Source organism: Drosophila albomicans, chromosome 2L (genome assembly GCF_009650485.2).
Source record: "Drosophila albomicans strain 15112-1751.03 chromosome 2L, ASM965048v2, whole genome shotgun sequence".
Lineage (NCBI taxonomy): Eukaryota > Metazoa > Arthropoda > Insecta > Diptera > Drosophilidae > Drosophila > Drosophila albomicans.
The window spans coordinates 23,188,828-23,211,675 of record NC_047628.2 but is presented as its reverse complement, the minus strand read 5'-3'; the positions used below and the strand labels follow the sequence as shown (position 1 = coordinate 23,211,675).

General features: G+C 38.6%; 3 protein-coding genes across 5 annotated transcripts in view; 2 read left to right on the top strand and 1 right to left on the bottom strand.

Annotated features, from left to right (window-relative positions):
• Positions 1 to 21,594, bottom strand: part of LOC117566124 (U2 small nuclear ribonucleoprotein auxiliary factor 35 kDa subunit-related protein 2) — a 28,504-nt gene extending 6,910 nt beyond the window's left edge. Inside the window, exons 1-5 of one of the 3 annotated variants that reach the window (XM_034245601.2) lie at positions 21,360 to 21,594; positions 20,504 to 21,301; positions 20,280 to 20,383; positions 19,997 to 20,153; positions 19,633 to 19,940 (exon numbers count right to left, since the gene is read on the bottom strand). In XM_034245601.2, coding sequence (XP_034101492.2) covers positions 19,633 to 19,940; positions 19,997 to 20,153; positions 20,280 to 20,383; positions 20,504 to 21,301; positions 21,360 to 21,373 — 1,381 coding nt within the window. In that variant the 5' untranslated portion in view covers positions 21,374 to 21,594. Of the gene's footprint in view, positions 1 to 19,632; positions 19,941 to 19,996; positions 20,154 to 20,247; positions 20,384 to 20,503; positions 21,302 to 21,359 lie in introns of those variants that run through there. The other 2 variants (XM_034245602.2, XM_034245603.2) reach the window with 2 other exon arrangements.
• LOC117566130 (uncharacterized) lies at positions 13,305 to 19,470 on the top strand. The gene is made up of 3 exons (XM_034245611.2): positions 13,305 to 13,433; positions 16,222 to 16,360; positions 18,533 to 19,470. Exons 2-3 carry the CDS (start codon positions 16,222 to 16,224, stop codon positions 19,093 to 19,095), a joined length of 702 nt encoding a protein of 233 aa, XP_034101502.1. The 5' UTR covers positions 13,305 to 13,433; the 3' UTR covers positions 19,096 to 19,470.
• Positions 21,595 to 21,715: 121 nt separating the features above from the next.
• LOC117566129 (uncharacterized) lies at positions 21,716 to 22,804 on the top strand. The gene is made up of 3 exons (XM_034245608.2): positions 21,716 to 22,106; positions 22,166 to 22,552; positions 22,618 to 22,804. Exons 1-3 carry the CDS (start codon positions 21,855 to 21,857, stop codon positions 22,711 to 22,713), a joined length of 735 nt encoding a protein of 244 aa, XP_034101499.1. The 5' UTR covers positions 21,716 to 21,854; the 3' UTR covers positions 22,714 to 22,804.
• The last annotated feature ends 44 nt before the right edge of the window (positions 22,805 to 22,848 follow it).

The following is a 22,848-nucleotide window of genomic DNA, read 5'->3' as shown; positions in this document are numbered from 1 at the left end:
GCGCGATAGACAAAATATTATTGGTGGACCCGTATTATGGAATTTGTTTAAACTACGCTATTAAATCAGCAATAGAGTCGCAAATGCGGAACACATTGAATTTAATAGCACCATCCGGCAATCGAATTCTTCGTTGTACTTGATTGAATATCATTTTTTTACTGAACCAACATTATGTTCAACCCCCGACACAAATTCGTGGGCTACGCGCCTGGGAATATCGCTTTATTGGTTGGTGAGCCGTCGCCCAGTGGAACTTCGAAAATTTTGTGTTGTCGAATTGCACAAACCGAACATCAGGCGCGCAGCATTTGTGACAGGTGCTTGCCATGATATAGTTGGATGGCAACTCTTATTGGCTGCCGTCTCAGCTGCTTGTCGTTTGGCGCGTTCAACGCTGACGTGCGCACACAAACACACGCGCGCGTCTGTGTGAGTGTGTGTGTGGCTGTATTGTTTTGAAATGATAGCGGCCGGGCAGTCAGCTGTTACTGTTACTGTGAATGTGACTGGTGCGACAGGCGCAGACCAACCAGAAATGCTTTAAAGAGGGATAAAGACCAGCCCAATGGCCAGTAATCAGTTCAAAAACTGGCCTGTCGTCATACATTGATTCTGCACCACTCCACTGCCCTCCCCTGCCTGATAGTTGCAGACCGCCCCAGCACTGAAATTCGCGTTACCTTTGCTGTAATTTATGATGCTTTGTGGGGTTCGTCTTCAGTGTGTACACATTAGCATTTTCGATAATTATGTGGGTGGAGTTGAAGTGTCTATCGCATACTTTACTATTGTTATTGTTATTTTTTGCTGCACAAGTTTAAATATGAATAGATTGCTTAATCAAACTTGCTTGTAACAGCAGTTATGTACTTTAAATTGTCAACATGAGCTGCGCATGACTTCAATTAAAATTAAATTAAAGCTCCATTTGGTGCAACAAAAAAAGTAATTACACACGTTTAGGTTTTTTCCAATGCACATGTTACGTTTATATTAGAGAGGGACGACAACTCACATGCTGGTATCGATTTCAAATTTAATGGGCAATTCATATTGTGGCGGGACGTATAAATGATATAATTAACTGCAATTTCGATAAATAAAAATATAATTCTGAGGTGACTCAACTTTGTTAATTAGCTTGTGACATCGATTTTATGCATGGGCATTGCTAATCGAGGGGACGGCGCTGCCAATGTGCCCATATAATTCACCTCACACACACACACCTGCAAATTCTCATATTTAAATATGTATGGAGTTGTATGGAATTGACTTTTACTGGCCACTGAATATTATAGGCTGGACACTGTCCGAATGGAATTGAACACACACATACACATTTGCACACGTACACTTGCAGGCAGTTGCATTACTGTACAGGATTTCCAATTATGTGGGTGGAGTTGGCAATGATATCGCATTGGCCATTACTATTCCTCCTTCACCTGCTGCTGCCGCTGTTGCTGCTGTTGTTTTATTCGATGATAGGGCCCAGGCCTATTGGCGATGGCTTAAATTGACAGTAGGTACATATTTGTAATTGGCTTTTTGTCTCTTTCTCTCTGCCTCTCTCTCACTCTCATTAAAAGGGCTGGCAAGAAGAGGCAGCAGGCCAAGTTCACAGCTCGGATTCAACAAGTGGGCGCCAAGTTTTCTTCACGCTGGGAAAATGGCAACGGCTAGCATAATGCAATACACCGACAGACGCACACTGTCTCATGAGAGAACTGCGAGTGTATTTTGTTTTCATTTTTTTCTTTATTTCAAACAATGACAGTAAATTTGTGTAGTGCGATTTGTTGTATCGCGCGTCATTTAACAGGCGCCCAGCATTTTTAGGCAGCTGCTTTTTGTACATTTTCAACGCGTTCTAGAGCAGGACAGATATAGTGCACTGCTCTGAGCCCATGTGTGTTAGACTGAGCTGGCAGCTGTGTTGCATGCGCTTTTGTATGGTTTATGTCCGTGCTAAGAGCAGAACTTTGCGTTGAGCTTTTGCGTTCGAGTTTCTGCTGCTTGTGCAGACATTCCCTAAAATTGGCTTAAATTAATATTTATATGCTATGTTTATATTTGGACTGACCACAAAAAAGAGAGGTCACCACAGCTGCAAATATTTAACACATTTCCAAATGACATTAAAAAAAATTAAATACTTCGCAGATGACGATGTGCGATGTGTTGTGATGTGCGATCTGCGACCTCCATTCGAATTTTGACGGAATGTGTCAACTTCTTGTCTGTCCATCATAATGTCGTCAAATTATTCAAAATTAATTACACTATTTAACAGATTTAAAAAACTACATATGCTACTAAGATGAATTGATAGCCACTGGACAATTATGAAAATATGTTGCGCTAATTATACTACGACAGTTAAAAGAAGAATGACTGAATCCGTAGATATGCATAATGTATGAATGTGATATAAACAAACTGACTGATTTATTTCGTATACATAATAAACTGGATGTGCAATGAGGAACATTTTAAGACCTTGTTAATAAGGCAAGGAACCCAAACAGCTGAGATAATGCAAATTTTAAATGTTTGTTTTGCTCTGTCTTATCCAGCAATCTGGTTGTAAGCTGTTGAAGGGATATTTAATGACTTGTAATAATCGACATAATCACCAAAAATCCATTAAATTCATTTGTAATTTAAAATCATAACATGATTGTTTTTTTCAACTGCTATGATTGAAGCTCTGTAATCTTTAATGTTTAATCGATATTTATCGGCATCCTTATGCTATCGAAAACTTCCTCTGCCATGCCGAGTGCCGTATTGATGAGCTTTTGCCACCATCCAATGCAAAACCATGAATGAACTTTGAGCAGAGTCAATCGATTGATTATGTTTAATCTATCATTAATGTCGTGCTGTCATCGCTTTTCAGTGAAGCAGCAGCATAATAACATTTTAAGAATCCACTAAGCCACAAGAAGATCGCTTTTAAAGTGGCAAAATGAATAATATACAATGACAAGATTCATTGATTGCTTGATGACCATACACCATCAAAGTCATGGCCGGTTGCAACATTGTGATGGGCATTCATTCGTAGGCGCAGAGGCGAAGCCAAAGGCAAAGCAATCCCCCAAGCAGTATGAAATCGATCCAAATACATCACAGTTGAAGTGCAGAGCGGAACCAGTCACATGCTGTGCTCCCCTAGCTAGTTTATTGTTCTGTCACGCGCTTCGACTACGACGACGACTTTAACTTCGGCTCGCTTTGCTCGGACATACAAACGAAGATACACAGCAACAGCAACAGCAACGGCAACAGCAAAGAGCGGACATTGCTGGACAACGTCATCAAGTGGTTTTAGTTTTACATTCACTTTTTTTCGCATCCGCGTATCTTGTGCGTCCACAACAAAAGTGCCACTGCTACTGATGAGGCGGACGAAGACGGAAAGACAGACGGGCGGACGGACGGAAAGACAGACGGACAGACAGACAGCCAAATGGATGGCTCAAGAAGTGCTCTTCACGGCGGTTGTACTGGCAGTGGTACTGGGTACGAAAAATGTTGTTGTCGCGGCTCAAGGTTGAGGCAAACTGGTACTGGGTATCATCCACAGCAACATCAACAGCCACAGTCACAGTCACAGCATCTGCGGAGTCTCTCTTAAGCGTAGTATCACTTGTTGTTATAGTAGTTATCGTAGTATTTGCTGCTGGTTGTCGCTGCTTGGCACGAGTCTCTATGCATTAATTAATAACCATATCCATATCCATAAGCTTAAGCATTTTAATGAAGTCAACACCATTTGTGTGTGTTTTACTTAGAAGCCTTTCTAGTTAAGCTAGAGTAGAGTTTTGGTAGACAACAGAAACAGAAATAATAATAATAATAATAATCATTGTCAGTCAGTCAGTCAGTTTGGTTGCCCTTGAACTGATGCGCCAACAAATCGGGCAGATCAAAAGCTGTTTTGTACGACAAGTACGCGAGAGTACTGTAAGCCATAAAAATGATAATATAAAATTAAAAACCAAAAAAACGAAAAAAATACAAAATAATATTTATGTTCATGATAATGATGAGAAGTATGTGTTTATTTAGCAGGCAATGTCTGCACTTAGCACTTCTTCAGCTACAGCTTTGTATCATTTTATTTTACATACATTTTTCAAAGTTGGCTCGTTGTCAGTTTCAGTTTCAGCTCACATTGTTGTTGTTGTTGCTGCTTTTTTATGATTTATGAGCAATTTCTAAAGTGCACTTGTTTGACCGCGTACTACAACAAGTCGGACAGGTCGTTGTTGTTGTTGTTGTTGTTGCTGCTGCTGTTGTTGTTGCAGTCACTTAGCCCGGCCTGTGTGTGGTGTGCTTTAAAAATGTAATAACAATAATAATTTGAGTTTTACTTGGGCATCTCACATCTCATCTCCCGGTGAGACCAACTGGCAACGTACAAAACGAAAAAAAAACAAAAACTGACTGATCTGTGGTTGCTGTTGCCACAATCGTTGCTGCAGTTGCTGTTGTTGTCGCTTCTAATTCTGTTGACAGATGAGGTCGCCAAAACGCCAACATGTGACGCAGTCACACACACTCTCACACAAAACTTGGCAACCCTGAAACTGTTGCCAGCTTAAGCGAACTGCAACGAAACTTACACAACGGCAACGACCCATGAACTTTACACAACGTTGTGATGGGGCGCTGTGCGTTGCAACAACATCCAAATCCACATCCACAGCCACAACCACATCTACGTCAACTTCAACTGCAACTCCAACTTCAACTGCAACTGCAACTTCAACTTGTTGCTGTCTGCCACTGCCACTTCTGTTGCACATGCAGCTTGCTTAATTTGCTCAGCATTTGTTTTTTTTTTCGTTTTCTGTTGATATTTTTTGGTTGAGGCAACCAAGGCTGCTGGGTCAAGCGATGGGTCATTGGTCTCCATCTCTATAAACGCGTCTCAAGTGTGGGAAGGCCCACTCGCCTATGTATCTGTGCGTGTGCATGTGTGTGTGTGTGTGTGTGTGCGGGGTATTCAGGAATTTGCTCGGTTCATTGGCTATTTGTGATGCCACAAATCAAACCACAAAAACTACACTTCGATGGATCTATATAGAAATGATTGCTGTGTTGCGTTGCTCGAAATTTAATGGCAAAACATTAAAAAGTTGATCTGAAAGTAGAATCTCAAAAGCTGTGGGAAAAACTTGTTTCAAATTAGGCATAAATTTGTTTAGCATCAACTTAAGTGGAACATCAATAAAGCTCAACAAAAAAGGAGAAAAAATTGTGGTTAGACTATATTCTACGCCTTTTAAGAATCACGTGATTAGCATTCAATAATTTCCATAGTTTTTTAGATAGATTAAATAATAATTAAAATAAACTGCGGAACTTGTGCAATAAATTAATATTATTCAAATTTTTCTGTAAGCGCTTATCTTGGACAACATCTATAAAATAAACAAGATTATATGAGACTTACTTAAGAGACGATATTATCAGCAACTTTGTATTTAAATGTATCCATCAGTTGAAGACTCATCTTTGGGGAAAACCCTAGAACCAGTTTATTACTTAATGAAATTTATTTTATCCAAAATAACAATGCACATAATTTGACATTAATTGCTAAAGACTGTTATAAATAAATATAAATATAAAAGATTTAATAGCATAAACAAAGACAATTTTTGTATTTTTTTCGATACACAAAATAATTTATTTCTAAACGTTTATTTTATTTATTTTAATAGTAATAAAAATGCTAATAAATATTAAGAAATTTGTCCAAGTTTTGGAACTGAATGAACTAGTTCGAAATACACAGAAGACAGCTGGCCACGCCCACTCAGCTGCCCGCCCGAAGCAATCAAAAGCAATTAGCACAAAACAGCACAGAGATGAAAAAAAAGATGATTGAAAGCAATTGGGATCACAAAGATCGCAGTTCGTTGCCTAAGTCTTTTGTTTTGTTCTCATCAAAATGAACAAATCGAAGTAAGCACAAATTTTGTCTGCGCTGCGCTGCTCGCTCTGACTAAGCATTTGTGATTTATGGGCATAGCATGGAGCCAAACATATGTTCAATTGATTTCATAAGCATGACACTGCACACGCCCCATCCTAAGGCAGCAGCCAAACAAGAAGAAGAAGAAGCAGACAGCAGAAGATGAAGTAGAAGAAAATCAAATAATATAATAATAATAAAGAAAAAAAACAAAAAGCTTATAAATATGCAACTTCCTCCACGACAATGTCTGGTCGATTGCTGTTGTTGCTGCTGCTGATGATGATGTAAAAAATCTGAATGTAAAACACACAAATTATGCAAAGTGAAGTCTATTGCATATTCAGCTGCAACATTCACACTCATTCTATAAACGAGTCGAAATTTATTTATATTTATGGGCAGTCGATTCGCTTGCCACATCCGCATCTGCCCCCTAGAACAGGCAGCAAGACGGCATCATAATTCCGTACACTCCTACAATTTGTTAATTGCACTCATACTCGCATATGAATGTTATTCATAAGCATTCATTCTTATATAATTTGTCAGATTTATGAGCGTTGATTAGACAACTGGCGATTCTAAATGATGCAGTTCGGAGTTCGCAGTTTGCAGTTTTGCAGATCTCTTGTTATGCAATTAGCCTGCGGCTTGTTTATGTTGCATTGTTCAAACACGAGGCAGACAAACTCGATAGAGAGTTGAACTCTTATACTCTGCAGCTCATTCATAAAAGAGCTAAAAAGATTCTTGCTGTTTGTGTGTGAAATGTATGTCAAATTTTGCAACCATCTCAATCTGAAAAACTCTTGTGTTGTGTTGTGCTTGTGTTTGTGTTTCGCATATGAAAATTTTTGTCACGTTTTCCGTGACGAATTTAAAATGTGCCTGGGCACTTAATTCTTTTGTGTCACACCACACAACAACAATAACAATAATGATAACTGCAACAAATGGCTGCCTGTTAATGTTGTTATTGTCGTTGTTGTTGTTTGATGCTGCTGTCGCTTTACACAGATGCGCTAAATTGCAGACATCAATCATTTTTTCATTGCGTAATCATCTGCAGCAACTGCAACTGCAAACTCGATAGATTCTTCTTCTGAGCTCTCGGCTCAGTTATAGCGCCCAATTCAAGTCAATTTATATACACATCGAGTTGTCTATATATAGCTGGCTCTTAGTGTTGGTGTTGCGACTGAATTTTTGGTCTTGGTGCTCGTCTTGGCAAGGTCTTGATTAATTTGTTGCCAATCACTTTTTGTTGTCGCTTGACAAAAGCCGATGCCGATGCCAAACTCCAAACAAATAAACGAAACAACGAAACTAAATGTACATAATTACACACACTCTCACATACATAGAGTATGCGTGTGTGTTTATAAAAAATAAAATTTAAATTTCAACTAATGTGTAAATGAACATGCGACGACGGCCTCTTGGGGGTCACATTTGGCAACATTTCATTTCATTACGTATCATCAGCATCAGCATTTAAAAGGCATTTCAAACATGACAGAGCTTCTTAAATACAAATTGCAATTACCAATGTGAGTGCGCATACGCTGCGTATACGCGTTGTCCTTCACGCATTCCCCGATGAGAGAGACTATACAACAAACATTGAAAAAAAAATTAAAAAACAAAACTTCACCTCAGAGTCCAAGTTGCCACTAAACTCGACTCATCGCCAGCATCTCAATGTTAATGCTCGAAAATTCTATGCGCCCGCTTTTTGTACAACAACAATATATATACTTATAGTGTATGTGTGTGTTTTTTCTTTTTGAATCTATTCACAATTCACGAGGGTCATTCACAATCTAATGAACGGTTTTATGGCTTTCGCATCGGATACTACACGCATATCGGATTAATGCTAATTATTAATTTATCAATCAAGTCCGCTTATCGACAGTTTACACAGCATTTACTATCTGACTGCACTTAAGTAAGAAAGGACGCCCAGTGTCAAATAAATACGAATTTGTTGATGAATAGAACACGAATTTTAATTTCAACAAATTAAATTTGTAATATTGATTAAATATTGAAGTTTTCCCTTAAGATATCCTTTTAAGGAAAAGCATTTATATGAAGTAATTTATTTTGTGAAATGATGTTATAAATCATAATATAAAATCTTACTTAATTGTAGTATCTCTAAATAACCTTATACACATATCTTAGATTATATCTATTAACCGAAATAAATACTTTAGAAAGCTTAAGACCATTTACGATCAATCTATTTTAAAATAGTTCTAAAATAAGTAAGAGAGTTACAGTATATAATATAATAATAATATATCAAAAATATATCAATATACCAATTGATATAGTACTACATTCTAAATATACCATATTGTCATCCAAAGCAACTAAGATTATATATTATTTGCATTTCTCCTTAAAAACTGTTAATTATTGTAAATGTTTAATCCGTTTTAATTCTATATAAAAAATTGTTCAAAATTGTGGAATTTGTTGATTCACCCACGCTTATTAAATGCTCTGGTGGTGGAGAAAACCGCAAGTGTGAATTGAACCATTCAATCAAATGAAATCAAATCAAATCATATTTAATCCAATCCAATTGAATTCAATTTCATTCCATTCACATCGTTGCCATTCCATTCCAATTCGAATTTGAATTTTAGTTTTTTTCTTTTTTCGTTTTTCGACTTCAATTCAATGCAATGGAGATCATAATTCAAGCTAAGGTCAGTGATGCTTCTCTCTTCTTGGGGTTTGTTTGTTTATTTATAGCTCCGAAAATTTTCTGTTGTCTAAGCAGATTGATTATATTTGTAGCTCTTTATTCTGCTGCTTGGTTTAGTTTCTTGGCAATTAGCATGTTCATTGTTGATTAAGTTGGATTTGTAGTTTTTTTCTTCTTCTATTTTTTGCCTTCTTTTTTTCTTTTGGCTCATTATTATTATTATTTTTGTTTTTGATTTTTTCGGACAGCGCATTCGCGGAAGCATCAACAACAGTTTCAGTTTGAATTTGAGTTTCAGTTTATTTGAATTTGTTTTTTTTTTATTTTTTTGCTCTTGTTGTTATTGTTGCTATTGCCATTTGATGGGGGCTTCCGGCGCTTGAAGCTCGTGATCTTGTTTAAATTTTTGTTCGATTTGATTACGATTGCTTTGTATTTGAATTTGATATGCATCGTTTTATGGAAATGTGAGCAAAAGTATTTAAAGATCAACGCCTATTGACGATGATGCTGATGCTGATGCTGTTGATGTTGATGGAATGGATGCTTACCAACTAACGATGGATGATGGGCTTAGTCACTCGAAGGCCGCATTAAAACTGTCAATCAATCTGAACATGAGCAGTGGCAGTGGCAGTGGCATAAAGAGCCCACGGCGCGTATGCGCAATTTGCATACAAACATACAAATATTGAACAAGTCTTATCAACTTGATTCTTAATTGCCATGATTAGCAGAACACCCGATGACTGTTATTGAAGCGAACGCAAGTTGAGGATCGCTGACTAAGCAGGCGATCGATCGATTGATCGCTTCGTGGAATCATCAACTGAACTGCCTCAAGGTCAAAGTGCTGCTGACTATCGCAGGAAATGCATGTAAGAAAAACCCGCTACTGGGGCAAAAATGATTAAAAAGGCCACACGAAAAAAAAGAAGCAAAATAACAACTATGCACAGCGGATGTTGATTTATGCAGCAATTGCAATAAACGAAGTGCGAAAAGCACAACAAGTAACACCAAACTGCGGATGTATTCAACGAGCCAAGATCACCAAAAGGGCCATTCAAAATGTTCAAGAAGTCGAACAGCAACAACAACAACAACAATAACATCAGTAAATTGCATAATGTTAACAAGTATTCTATTGATTGCATCAATTGCTTGCTTGTTTGTTTGTTCGACTAACCCAGTCCAAGTCAAGCGAACAAACAAACAAGGCTATAAACTGATCGATTGCTTTTGCCACCGCCTTGCTGTTTTCTTGGCCCCAAACATTCAGTGGTCAAGCCAAAGAGCAAAGTGCGCATAAGAACGAGTATACTTGACCGCCAGATACCCTGTGAGCATTAAAAAATTCTAATAACTTCTGCTTTTCATTCATCTTTATTGTGAATCAAATTACGTTTGATGTTACGCGATCATTATGAAATAAATTATGTGATAAAAATACAATTAAAGATATGTTTCATTTTGTTTATAGTTTAATATTTTCATTGCAATAATCTTAAAATGAAAAAAGTACCACAATAAAAAAAGGAATTGAAATAAGTGGAGTTAGCTAAACAGAAAATGATTTGCAGCTAGTCGAGTATGCGCGATATCCAATAGGAATTTTTAGTTAAGCCAAAACAGTTGGTATTATTCTTAAAAATACCAAATAAATATACCACAAAAATAATATAATATATACCAAAGGCATTATATGGTATATTAACCTACATTTAAAATATACAAAAGTACAAAATATAAAAATAACTTCAACAATTATTCTGCGGGTATTGACAGTAAATTAATTAAACTTTTTGAAACTATTGCAAAATTTTATAATTAATTTTTAGCTCAATATTTAATTTGTTATTGTTTGTTGTCTCTTTACAACTATTGCCAAATATACATTATTTCAATCTCCAGCTCAATATATGAGTCACAGTAATAATAATTCTAAAAGTGTCAAAATCCGGCATTATTAAACAATTTGCACTTGAAGTCTAACAGAAAATCACTTTCCTTTTCAGACGCCAGCTTTGTTTAAAACAATTAGCAAATATGCAATAAAAATAAATTTATGTATGTGTGTGGTTCTAAGTAGGCAAATGGGGAATTCTTTCGCAATCAGGAGAGAGACTTCCGTGATTGCAAGGGTTATAATCTGCGCAGCTGGCACCGACTGGCAATCTTGCACTTGGAGATTATGCAATAAAAGTTAACAGACAAATTCACACAAATTTTAACACAACTCAGCTAAATGTAATTAATTCGAACTTGGTGTTAATTTTCATTGGCCCACCAAATCAAAAATAAAAGAAATATACTACATTATGTGGCATAATGAAGAGATGAAAGAGGAATACGAAAAAAAAAAGATCTTTTGCACATGGCTGGCAATCAATGAGATTAATTAAAATATACAAACAAAATACACAGCTGGAGTTTGGAGGGGAATTCAACTGTCCACAGTCGACTGTCGACTGTCTTGATTTTGTTTCAAGTGGTTTTTGGCCCACCAAAAAGTGTGTTGAGAGAGGAGACCATGTGAGAGGCGTCGGCCTGCGAAACGGCTCAATAAATTAGTTTTCTATTAAATGCTACTAAATGGCAAACAAAGGCGCCACCCAAACAAAAACCACAAATACACCGAAATGTATTTTGGTAGTTTGGTTGAGTGTGTGTGTGTGCAGTTTCATGGCCAATTAGCAGACAAAACACAGCACAACACAACACAACAGAAATCAAGTCAGCAAGTCGCTGGCCATAAGGTCAACCTGAAGATCGCAGTCGTGTGTCACAAGTTCAGCTGGCCAAAATGTCAATGTTGTGTGTGAGTGTGCGAGAATGTGTTGTGTGTGTGTGTGCTGTGTGTGGTGGGGTTAGGTTAGGCCAAGCTATTAAAAAGGATCTATTTTGCTTTTGTTTTTATCATGATTTTATTTGAAATGAAACTCGAAAGCCAAATGGCAAGTTCCAGTTTCTATCTCGCAACTCTTTTTGTTGATTTTGTTGCTTTTTTTGTGTTCACACCAAACACAAAATAAATTACATAATCAAGCAAATAAATATTCATTTGCATATTTATGAGCGAAAATAAAACGCTAACATAAATGTCAATTTTAAGAACCTAAAAACTCAATACTCCACTCAGTTCAGCTCAGCTGAGCTTTAGCTTTAGCTCGACTCGACTCGGCTTAGTTTAACGCCTGAGCTTGGCTATATTCTCAGATCTCAGATCCGGCTGGCACTGCCAAGCACCAGCTGTTTGGAGAGGGAGGGGATTTTGGCGCGTTAAATGATATTTATGAGAGTAGCAACAGATGCCCAATATACGCACAGCTTATCCTTTGCCTTTGCCTCTGCCAGTTCATTCACATGGCAATTAATGATAAATTTGAAAAACGAAAAAAAGCAGTCATCAAAATTTAAATCGAATTCAAATAATTTGTGTTTGGCTTCTACTTTTGAGCGCGTGCGAAGAGCCGCGCGGAAGCCAAAAAGCACAGAGCCCACGGCGACATTTCGAAAGGCTTTTCAAGATCAAGGCCCAACAAAAGCAGCCTCAGCATCAGCATCAGCAGCAGCAGCAACAACACTTGATAAATTGATATATGAAGCAAGCCCCAAAGCCATCGAAGCCGTCATCGAAATGATGCGTAAAAGGTGCGCCAAGTGTTTGCATAAATTTTGAAATACGCGGTATTTGTTTTGAGTGCCAGGCACTCAACAATCTAGAAAAGCAACAACAGCAAACAGCACCAGCAAGAACAACTACAACTGAAGATAGAGCTATTAAAATTATTATGATGATCGTAGTACAGTTTTAGCCGAGCAGCAACAATGATTTGCCCTGAGAGACCAGAATAGAACAAACACAAACCCAAAACAAAAAAAAAAACTTTTTCTGCTTTTTTTTGTTGTTTGCCTCAAATTCCTAAGTAAATAAATAAAATCAAATCGTCGCGGCAGTTATAAATATTCATAAACAAAAAGTTGTCATTGTCTAAGCAAGATGTTCTGGCTCTCAGCAATTGCTATTTTTATTTTCATTATATATATATTTTATGTTTATTGTTAGTGTTTATTATTATGGTTATTGCTATGGTAAGCAGAACTCTTTTAATTGAAAAATTTCCTCTTTGTTCACTGGGATGCGCCATTTTGAAAACTGTATGTTTAGTTTTTGGTCATAATAATGTTGCACATCATTTCCAACTACTAACTGACTTATGATATGCGAGATGCGAATCAATGCGCGCGAAAGAGAGAGCAACACAGTGAGCAAGAGACAGAGAGAGAGATAGAGAGGGAGAGAGAGAGAGAGAGGGAGTCGAAGTCAAGTCGAGCTTAATAAGCGAGCAAAGAGCGCGCGAGAGCTTAAGCTTTGACACAGTGCAAATGCTCAGACTTGGAAATTTGACTCGCGCTCTCTCTCTCTGTCTCTCTCTCTCTGTGTGTGTGTCTCTGTCTCCCCCACTCTCTGTGTGAGGGTCTCTCTTTATATTTAATATTGGGGAGTGGCAGCCGCCCATTTGGGCAATTGGAACGTATAAAAGCCGGCACAACAGCAGCGCAGAGCATTCGTTGCTATTCACATTTACGTCTGGTCTCGTCTCGTCTGGTTTTGTCTCCGACGCAACATCGGAGTCTGAGTTGGACCACAGGGGAACGAAACAGTTTGTGAAGTTATCGTTATCGTAATACACACATATAGCAAAGGTAAGACGCGCTCAAGGATATTCGTACTCTTCCTCTTTCCCTCTCTCTCTCTCTATCACTCTCTGTGTGTGTTTTTGTGTGTTTACTTGTGTTGTTCAACTATCGAAGGACTTACAAAAACAGCCCAAAATGTGGCTAAATGTGATTCAAAATCAAATATATAAAAAAGTGATCTGTGTGCTGCTCCTTGCTGCAAGGATATGCTGACAATTTTGGATTTAATGCGGATTTATCCAAAGCAAGAACAATTTCAAACGTATTTCGTGTCAAACAGTTTCGTTAAAGTGTGATCGCTTTGTGCAAGTTCGTTGCCTAAGTCTTTCGTTTATTGTTACAATTTTCCTCAATAGAATTCGTGTGTCGATTTCAAAACTCAACTTCGTTGTTCAAACATTGTTTTGTGGTCAAGACAAGTTCTTTTCGGAATGCTGACTTTACAGTTAAAGTTCGTTGACTGAAGCTATTGAGACGCTTTTCCTAATCTTTAAATCCTCATCTTGAGCATTTTTTGTAAACCACTAAAAAACGAAGCTATAAATACAACTCAAAACATTGTTAAACGGAAAACTTTGCGCAACTCGAAACAGCAACATAAAACTTCCACACACAAAATGTTCATACATAAATTATGGAAACAAAGCGAAGAAATCACGACTAGAAAATACTTCGTAAAAAAACAATTTTTATGAAATTACTTCATTTTTTCCGAGAATATAAAATACAAATTTCATAAGATTTTTGCTTCAATTAACTATGAAATTTATAATATTGTGGCTTGCATTAATTCAACAAATTATAATTCAAATTTAATGAAATTATTGCTTCACCTAGTTGGAGAATTCCCTCGTTTAGTTGAAGAATTTAAAATGCGAGTTTAGTAAAATTGTTGCCTTAATTAATTGGGAAACTACAAATATGAATTTAAAGTACAAAGGCCACTTTTTATATTAATAGATCAAAGGTTGAAAGCCTAAAATATAAAAAATAATTTAATAGATTTTAAAACTTCCACATATCAGAAAAAAGTAATATCAATATTAGATCTATGCATCTCACTCTCTTTCGGTATTAACTCTATTGTTAATGGCGATCCATAAAAACAGCTAGTTTATAGGGCAACAACTGTCTTTGGACCATCGCTAACAATTACACAAAAGCCATTATGCTCTTTTTGTCAATGTGGCCGCAGGCTATGGAAAACAAAAGACATAAAATGTATGTCGTCTTGGGTATGCATAAATATATGAATTGGCCAGGCAAAGTCACAAAAGGGCGCATAAATAAAGGTGCTCACACATATCTCCAAATACGGTATGTTTGTACATACTTATGCATATTGTATACATGACTCGTTATAATGAAATGCATCATCAGTTTGGTCGACTGATTGATAATGATTAACATTCATGAGCCGACGAAACAACAAATAACTATAAACGGCAAACAAAAAACAAAAAAACAAAAAAAAAACCAAAATATAGCGCCGATGGACAAATTACAAAACGCAACTTTAAATAACAACAAAACGCACACGCATGCGAGTTTCCTAAGACAGGCGTGAGCTGATTTGAACTTTTCACTTTAAACACACACAAGACAAAAATGTCGAGTCGAAAAACGAATTAATAATCGAATCGATAGCGCAACTTTTGAAATCAAATCAAATCAAATTTTCATTATGCACGAAATTGTTTTCAATTTCCAAATACAGCTTGCTGATAAGCTTTAACTTTAGCTAAAGTTTCAGCTTTAAACATTTGCCCAGCGGCAAAATTGACGCTGCAACCATTAGGCGATCCATTAATGATTTATGTTGCCAAATCCAATTCCAAAAGCTGAAGACACCGCGTCTGTCTGTTGTTGTTTGGTGGGGGCAACTCATGAATACGTTGGCGATAAAGATCAACCGCAGCAATGAAATCAAATTAACATGCGAAATTTCAAATTTATATGTTCCCTCTCAATCTCCATCTCCTTCTGGCTTCTCCTTCTCCGTCTCCTTCTCCCTCTTCTCCGCCATCTCTCAATCTATTCAAACTGAAGCAAGCACCATCAGACATTGAGCTTTGATTGATGGCATTGCATTAGCATCGACTTCGACTTCGAATTCGTATTCGTATTCGAATTCGACTTAATATCTAGTATATTCACAAGGAAGAAGCGTCGCTTTGTTTTTTTTTTTTCGATTGGCGGGGGCATTAATCGATATGCTAAAGACGTGGAAGGTTCTAGCCAGGCGAAACGCAAAGACACTAAAGCGAAAAAGTCAATAAAACCAGTTAAGGTCAGGCTGGTTGGTTGGTTGGTTGGCTGGCTGGCTGGCCAACTCGTTGGCGTGTCTCTTGTGTAATCAACATGTTTGCAGCAGATGCTAAATGAATTTTTATTTATGAATAATGTGGCGATGCCTCTGCCTCTGTCTCTGTCTCTGCCGCTGCCGAAGCCGATGATGCTGATGCTGATCACGTTGCCGACGCTAAGCTACAATAAAAATAAAGTTTCAAGTGTCGACGATGTCGTTGTTATTGTCGTCAGTGAGGCAGTGTGTCAGTGGCCGCTGCTGTGCTGCTTGAAACGCCTCGGTCAACCGGTTGGCTTGCCAGCGAAGCATCCTTGACATAAAAACCACGCGCGCCAAGTTACATCTTCGATAAATACACACAAATACACACACACTCACACACATTGTCAATGTGACACGCATTACGCATACGCACTGTGTTATCGCGTATATTATAATTACATTTTCTAATTTAACGCTCTTGTTTCCTATTTTCTTTATTAACAGATGAAAGTCACTTTGGCATTAGCGACTTTCTGCCTGGTGGCCGCCTGTGCCGATGCCCAAAAGGGCAGAACCACAACAACCACAGCGACCAAGCCGGGCCGCTTCCTCTCACTGCCCGTGCCCGCCAAGTGCGCCAGCCGTAAGTATACAAACTTATTTATTCTATAAATAAACTGATATGTAAAATACTTTAACCTTAATGGGCCTGAGACCGGTCGCGGTGTGTGACAAAAAGTAAAAGTGTGAAACGTTAGGAGAATAACAAATAGTGCGCATCCAACGATTTGCCAAGTTTGCACTTGAAATCGTTTGGCAATGCTACGTGGTACGTGTGGGTGTTACCCCAATAAAAAGCAAACACACACAATACAAATAGATTTATTCAATTGCGATGATTGTACTTTTTTGTTTAATGAATGTAGAGGCAGGTCGGGTGACGTGATCACTTGCATTTCTCACCTACACACTTTCTTCGCTTGCTAGAGCAATCAGTTTTTGTCTGTCTTGCTGCACTTGACAGCGCTGCCACTCATCTAGATCGCACCTATGGACTCCCTTTGGTAGCACTGGGTAGCGTTGCCACCTCGTTGCATTCATAAGTAGCCAATTATAAAACAGCCAGCAACTGCACGTCATCGCTGCTGCAGCGCGATTGCGAAATTTAAAAAAAAAAATTCAAACAATAGCGTCATCACTGCATATCCGGTACATTAATAAACACATTGCAGCTAATACTAATTAGGCATTCACATACACACATGCATGCTGCACATATACAGAGTACATCCCGTTTGAATAGAAAATGCAAGTTAACTTTTTTCTGTATATTTTTTTTTTTTGGGCAACGTCGCAACGTGACGGCTCATAATAAAGTTGCATAGCCAGTTTGAAGTCGCTATTTTACTGTTGCTATTTGCTGTGGCTTAGATCTTTCATCTTTTAGAAATTTCCAGTTATACAACAAGCACAACTTTTAGTTAAATAAACTAATTATCTATTCAAACTTAATTACCGGCTCTCTATAGACGCGACTCGTCGTCTTGTTGTTAATAACAACTTTCAGGCATGCAAACTGCTATTCGCCTGCTTATTAATTTCCATTTAAACAACACAAAAAAAAAAAAAAACCGATTTTCTAAAGCCCAAGCCTGAGATTCTTGCTGCCTAAGCAGCTTATTAAACGATATTTATCTGCCAGCTAGTTTGGGAATGATGCAATTGCAAGGCAATCTACAGATATTTGTAGTTTTCGCAATTTGCAGCCAGGAAAACTTGACGAAAGAAAGTGAGGTTAATGCGCGCGCTAATGTGACGCCCAGAGATTTTTTTATTGCCTTGACCCGCAAAGTGAGGAAATTGCCGCAGCAGACGACAACAGACAGCATCGGCAAAAAATAATAATAATGTGCAAACAATGGCAAATAAGGTCATTATGTTAGACTTAAGCTGATTTGACGTGAAGTGAGACATGAAGGCGGCAACAGGGAGCCAGAGGAGGGTGGGGAGTGATGAACGAATGAACAGGCAAAGGCAATTGCAAAAGTGACGGCGGCAAAAATACAGCAGCCAACAAGCAGCAACATCGAAACTGACATGGCAGCTTTAAAGCGGCTTAAAGCGCGCCTAATGACGCGTGCCGCCGCCAAAGAGGCGTGGCACAGGCGGGCGTGTTAAGACAAAAAATACAAAATACAAAAATCACTGGCGAAACAGCAGCGCACAGTAATGTGGAAACGAAAACAGAAACGAACAAACATAATGCTTCGAAGTCCAAAGTAGCTAATCAAATGGACGATGCACGGCAGCTGGAGCTGCTGCTGCTGTTGCTGTTGCAGCGAGGCAACGATGTGAAACTAGTTACGTAGTAGCGGGAGGAGGAGGAGGTGATGCTGCTGGGGTGTTAGGAGCTGCAAAGCTGTTGCAGTGCACTACAAAGAGAGGCTGGGGGAATATTCCATTGTTGGCTTTACCGACTTGGCTTTTTTTTTTGTTGTTTGGCAAACGGAAAACCTTTTGACACACAGACAAAGGAAAGCAGAAGACGGTAGGGCGACGATGAAGACTGCTGCTGACGAAGTGAAGAGAGCTCAGCTCAGCTTAGCACGACAGTCAAAAAAAAAAATAAAAATAAAGCTGCATAAATTGCTGCAGAGATTGCGCAACGCAAAACTGTGGGGGAAGTTGTGTAAGCATCCGTGGCATGTTTTGCCAATCATGAGGCAAGCAAAACAGCAGCCATCGCATTGAACTCAATGTTAGCACACCTACAACAACATTGACTGACCCATCAATCTGCTTTCGACTCTTACAGGCCCCAAGGAGTTCTCCTACCGCGGCAAAAACATGTTCCTAAGCACCCATGTGCCCGCTCTGGCCAACAGGAAGGTCGATTGGTTGGATGGCCGTAATCTGTGCCGCGAATACTGCATGGATCTGGTCGCCCTGGAGACCCAAGAGAAGAACAACCTCATCTTCCGTGTCATCCAACAGAACGATGTGCCCTACATCTGGACCGCTGGCCGCATTTGCGATTTCGCTGGCTGCGAGAACCGTCCCGATTTGGAGCCCAAGAACGTTTACGGTTGGTTCTGGTCCGCAACTCGCGAGAAGATCCAGGCCACCAACCGCATTCCACAGGGATGGGGCTACAACCCATGGTCGCAAACCGGTCACAAGAAGCGTCCACAGCCCGACAATGCCGAGTACGACATTAACCAGACCAAGGAACAGTGTCTGTCGGTGTTGAACAACGTGTACAACGATGGCATCGCATGGCACGACGTTGCCTGCTACCACGAGAAGCCTGTCATCTGTGAGGATAACGAGGAGCTGCTCCGCTATGTGGCTGCCACAAATCCCGGCATTCGTCTATAAGTTGTTTCCGGCAGCTGATCAAGCTGAAAGCTTCGTATTGTTTGTGTAATTTTAAATCAAAAAAAAAAAAAACTACTTATTATAATACTCCCTGAATGAGTTTTTTGTATAATTTTTTGTTTAAATTGTGTGTGTACGACGAATGCAAGACAAATAGACTTTAGAATTTATATAATTTCACACACCGATCTTACCACCTATATACACATCTTTCCATGCACATCAGGCACACACTCTCCACTTGGGAGAGGAATGTCCTCACTTGCAAAACTTCAAAATTCACACAAAACTATCCTTTCGAAACTGCCAATTTTACACGTCGAATTGTATTTATATTTATGTAAATAATATAAAAACAAATCTTAAAATTGTTAAGTATTTAGTTTTCGCTGGAATTCTCACTTTACTCTCTATCTCTTTACACGGAAATCTCTTCAGCACTAATTTCTATTGCCGCCCAAAACAAAGAGATTCAATAAAAATGTTGTAAAAATCCATCAAAATGAAAAAAAAAAAACAAAAATATTTAAACCGTACCTTGATTTATTTCACGATTATATTTATGATGGCGTGAAGCATGACGATGTCGACCTGGTGAACGGGAGCGACTTCTATCAAGTTTATGGCTTTTTAATTTATGGGAGCTACTTCGATTACTACTTCGCGGTTGATGGTCTCGTCTGGAGTATGATTTTTGACTATTATTTTTGTCATCTTCTTTGGATCTAGGGCGACGTTCACTACTCCGATGTGATCTATTCATTTTTGATTTAGAATTTTTTAGCTCCAACTCGGGACTCTCTGACCAACGCCAGTTACGAGATTCCTTCTCATCATCATTCCAGCTGTAATAAGAACTTTAAATAAATGTAGATTTACTTATGCAATTAAAACTTCTTACCTAGGTGCTCTGCATCTGGGCGTATTACTATGGGATCGAACACTGCTTGGAGTGGTATGTGTCTCCAAGTTGACATTGAAGACATTGTTGGGATTGCGAAATAAGTGGAGATACCCACAGCTGTAACCCTTAGGACATTTGCGTGTTAAGGACAAACCTTAAAGAAGCAACAAGTTTGATAGAGCTTAATCTAAAGAACTATGATATAGCATTAAATATAAAGTCTAATTTTTGTGTTTGGCAAAGGATACTGGATACAGCTCTTCAAAAGCGGTTCACGTACCGCAAATAGCGCCACGCCAAGCGTTCAAATTGGAGAACTCAACATTAAGCCGTCTGGAGGCATAGTAACGACTCTGCAAATTGACAAATGCACGCAATGCAAAGCTAGAAAATGTACATAAAAATATTAAATTAGTATGAACTGCATCTTAAGCTGTGCTAATTACAATTTACAAACTCCTAGGCCTTATTCATCATACAGAATATATAGATAAGTTTACTTACCGCTCCTGAGCGTACTCGACAAAAACATTGCCCCGGAGATGGGGCAGCGTATTGCGAACAGCACGAAAATTTACAATTTTGCCAAACTTTTCCAGTTCTCCAACAACGTCCTTGAAAAACTCATCGTAGTCGACACGCAAGTCATGATCTGTTAACTCCAAGTGCTCATCAGACTTGGCATACTCAGTTCTTGTGTCTGCAACTTGCAGCAATGGATGTATAAAGAAGTGGCGAATCAAAATGATTTTCGATAGCATCGGACGACGGTGATTAAAGGTGCACGCCTGACCAAAGCGACAGCAATTAGTGCGCGTAAAGAATTCGCATAAACGCTCCTCGGGATGCGTTTCAACCACACGTCGTAATTCAGAGGGAGGAGTGTGCTGCTCTGCGTTATCCATATACTCCTGCATGCGTTGCATCATTGCATCGAACTCCGCAGCTGCCTCAGTGGCCAGTCTATCTCGCTCTTCTTGCCGCCTATGCTGCTCGTGCTGCAATGCAGCCAACTCTTCGGATTGACGGACACGCAAGCGTTCGGCTTCCATCTCTTGCTGGCGCAGCTGAGCCGCATCTACGCGGAACTGACGTTGTGCGAGTGCCTCGCGACGCAGCCACTCTATTTCCTCATCCTGCTGTACGCGTTCGTCTGCTAATCGTTGGAATTCTTCCAGTTCCATTTGCTGCTTCAGCCATTGCTGATACTCGGGATCTTCCTCTTGTTGTTTTTCATTCTCACGTGCATATTTCTGTCGACGGCGCTTTCTTTGCTCTTTCTTTAACATCTTTCGCCAAGCACTACATTGGATTAATTATTTACAAAAACATTTACAACCCAAATATATTGCAAACTTACCGCTCACCCGGCATTTTAGTATAGTCAATTGAAACACCCTGTGCGCGGAGTGTGACCAAGTTCCACGTAACAGCATACCATTCTCATTTGCTATTATATATTAATAGATATATATTTATATGTAATAAGCTGTTAACACACATGGTGTATTTAATATATACACCAACTGCGCATTTGATATTTGTATGTTTTCTTAAATTTACTTTAAACTTTGTCAATCATGTCCAAAACATTTGTTAACTTACACTGTAGTTAACATTTTAGTTTGCTGTTATATTCAGCTGTTAATCAGCAGTGTCAGCGACCTTCGACTTTACGTCAAGCCTAAGGTATATCTGGTATTTTAAGAAATCTTTGCTTCTCATTTGTGATTATTGCCGTGTTGCCATTAGGTGACGCACTTCAACATCTGGTCTATTTTATAAGTAAATACTAGAAGAATTACCAAATAAAATACACATTAAGCCGTAATCTTGGCGCTAGTTCAAAACAAAAATGAACAGCCATCTGTCCCCAGCACAAGCTGTGACTACTGTCAAAGTGCGCAGACTGTACCATCAGAAATATCGTGAAGAATGGGAAAGATTTCCATCTTTCGCACCTTGGCTTTGTCGAGGCGACGACGGCTATTCGGCCCACTGTAAAATATGCGATGCGAATGTTTTAGCGCGTCTCGCATCCATTAAACAACACAACAATGCCGTGAAGCATCAGAAGGCAATGCAATCTTATAATCCGGGCCTAAAGGTAAGCAAAGCTGCCACCTGCAAAGTCTAAATTGACAATCGAACGGTTTTCAAATATAGATTGAAAACATGAAGACCGAGAATTTGAAGAATGAGTCCTCGAAACCTGTGCCACAGAAAGCTGTTATTGTCAAGCCAAAACCAAAAATTAAACGCATCAAAGTGGAAAAGATTGATCCTACTTCACCTGTTCCTCCTCCAGAAATGGATATGGAGCTAGACAATTGTTCTAACGATTCAATACTGGAGGATTTGTTGGGCAACGAGGATGACATCGAGCCAGAGTATTTGCATTCGGTGGGCGAGCAGGTGATCAACATAAAACCTGAGACAATTCATGAGTTTAAAATTGACGAAACTAACGAGGAAAATTTCGAGGACGACAACATTATCAGCGAATTTGATTTGTTTGGGAAGAGTCTTTCTCTACAACTCAATCACATGGAGGTAAGTTGAAGTTGAGTGTTTTTCCCAATTTTAATACTTATTTAAAAATTACATTTGAATTGCAGCTTGAGGATGCATTACTTTGTCAGGAGCGACTTCAAGTTGTGTTGACAGAATTTCGACTCAAGATTCTAAAGCGTAAAGCAAAACGCAGTTTTTAATTTTTATTTAAGGCTAGCATATATTGTACATATATTAATGTATGTATTTTGTTAAAACGCTAATTATCTGAAATCAGTAATAAAATATAATAGCACTTTTGTTTGAAATTTATTAAAGTATTTTCTGAACTTCTT

Excerpts from the sequence above, each read along its gene's own strand:
- LOC117566130 (XM_034245611.2), top strand. The coding sequence starts at position 16,222 with ATGAAAGTCACTTTGGCATTAGCGACTTTCTGCCTGGTGGCCGCCTGT. Across the intron at positions 16,361-18,532 it reads GCCCGCCAAGTGCGCCAGCC|GCCCCAAGGAGTTCTCCTAC; the intron begins GTAAGTATACAA and ends CGACTCTTACAG.
- LOC117566129 (XM_034245608.2), top strand. The coding sequence starts at position 21,855 with ATGAACAGCCATCTGTCCCCAGCACAAGCTGTGACTACTGTCAAAGTG. Across the intron at positions 22,107-22,165 it reads CTTATAATCCGGGCCTAAAG|ATTGAAAACATGAAGACCGA; the intron begins GTAAGCAAAGCT and ends TTTCAAATATAG. Across the intron at positions 22,553-22,617 it reads TACAACTCAATCACATGGAG|CTTGAGGATGCATTACTTTG; the intron begins GTAAGTTGAAGT and ends TTTGAATTGCAG.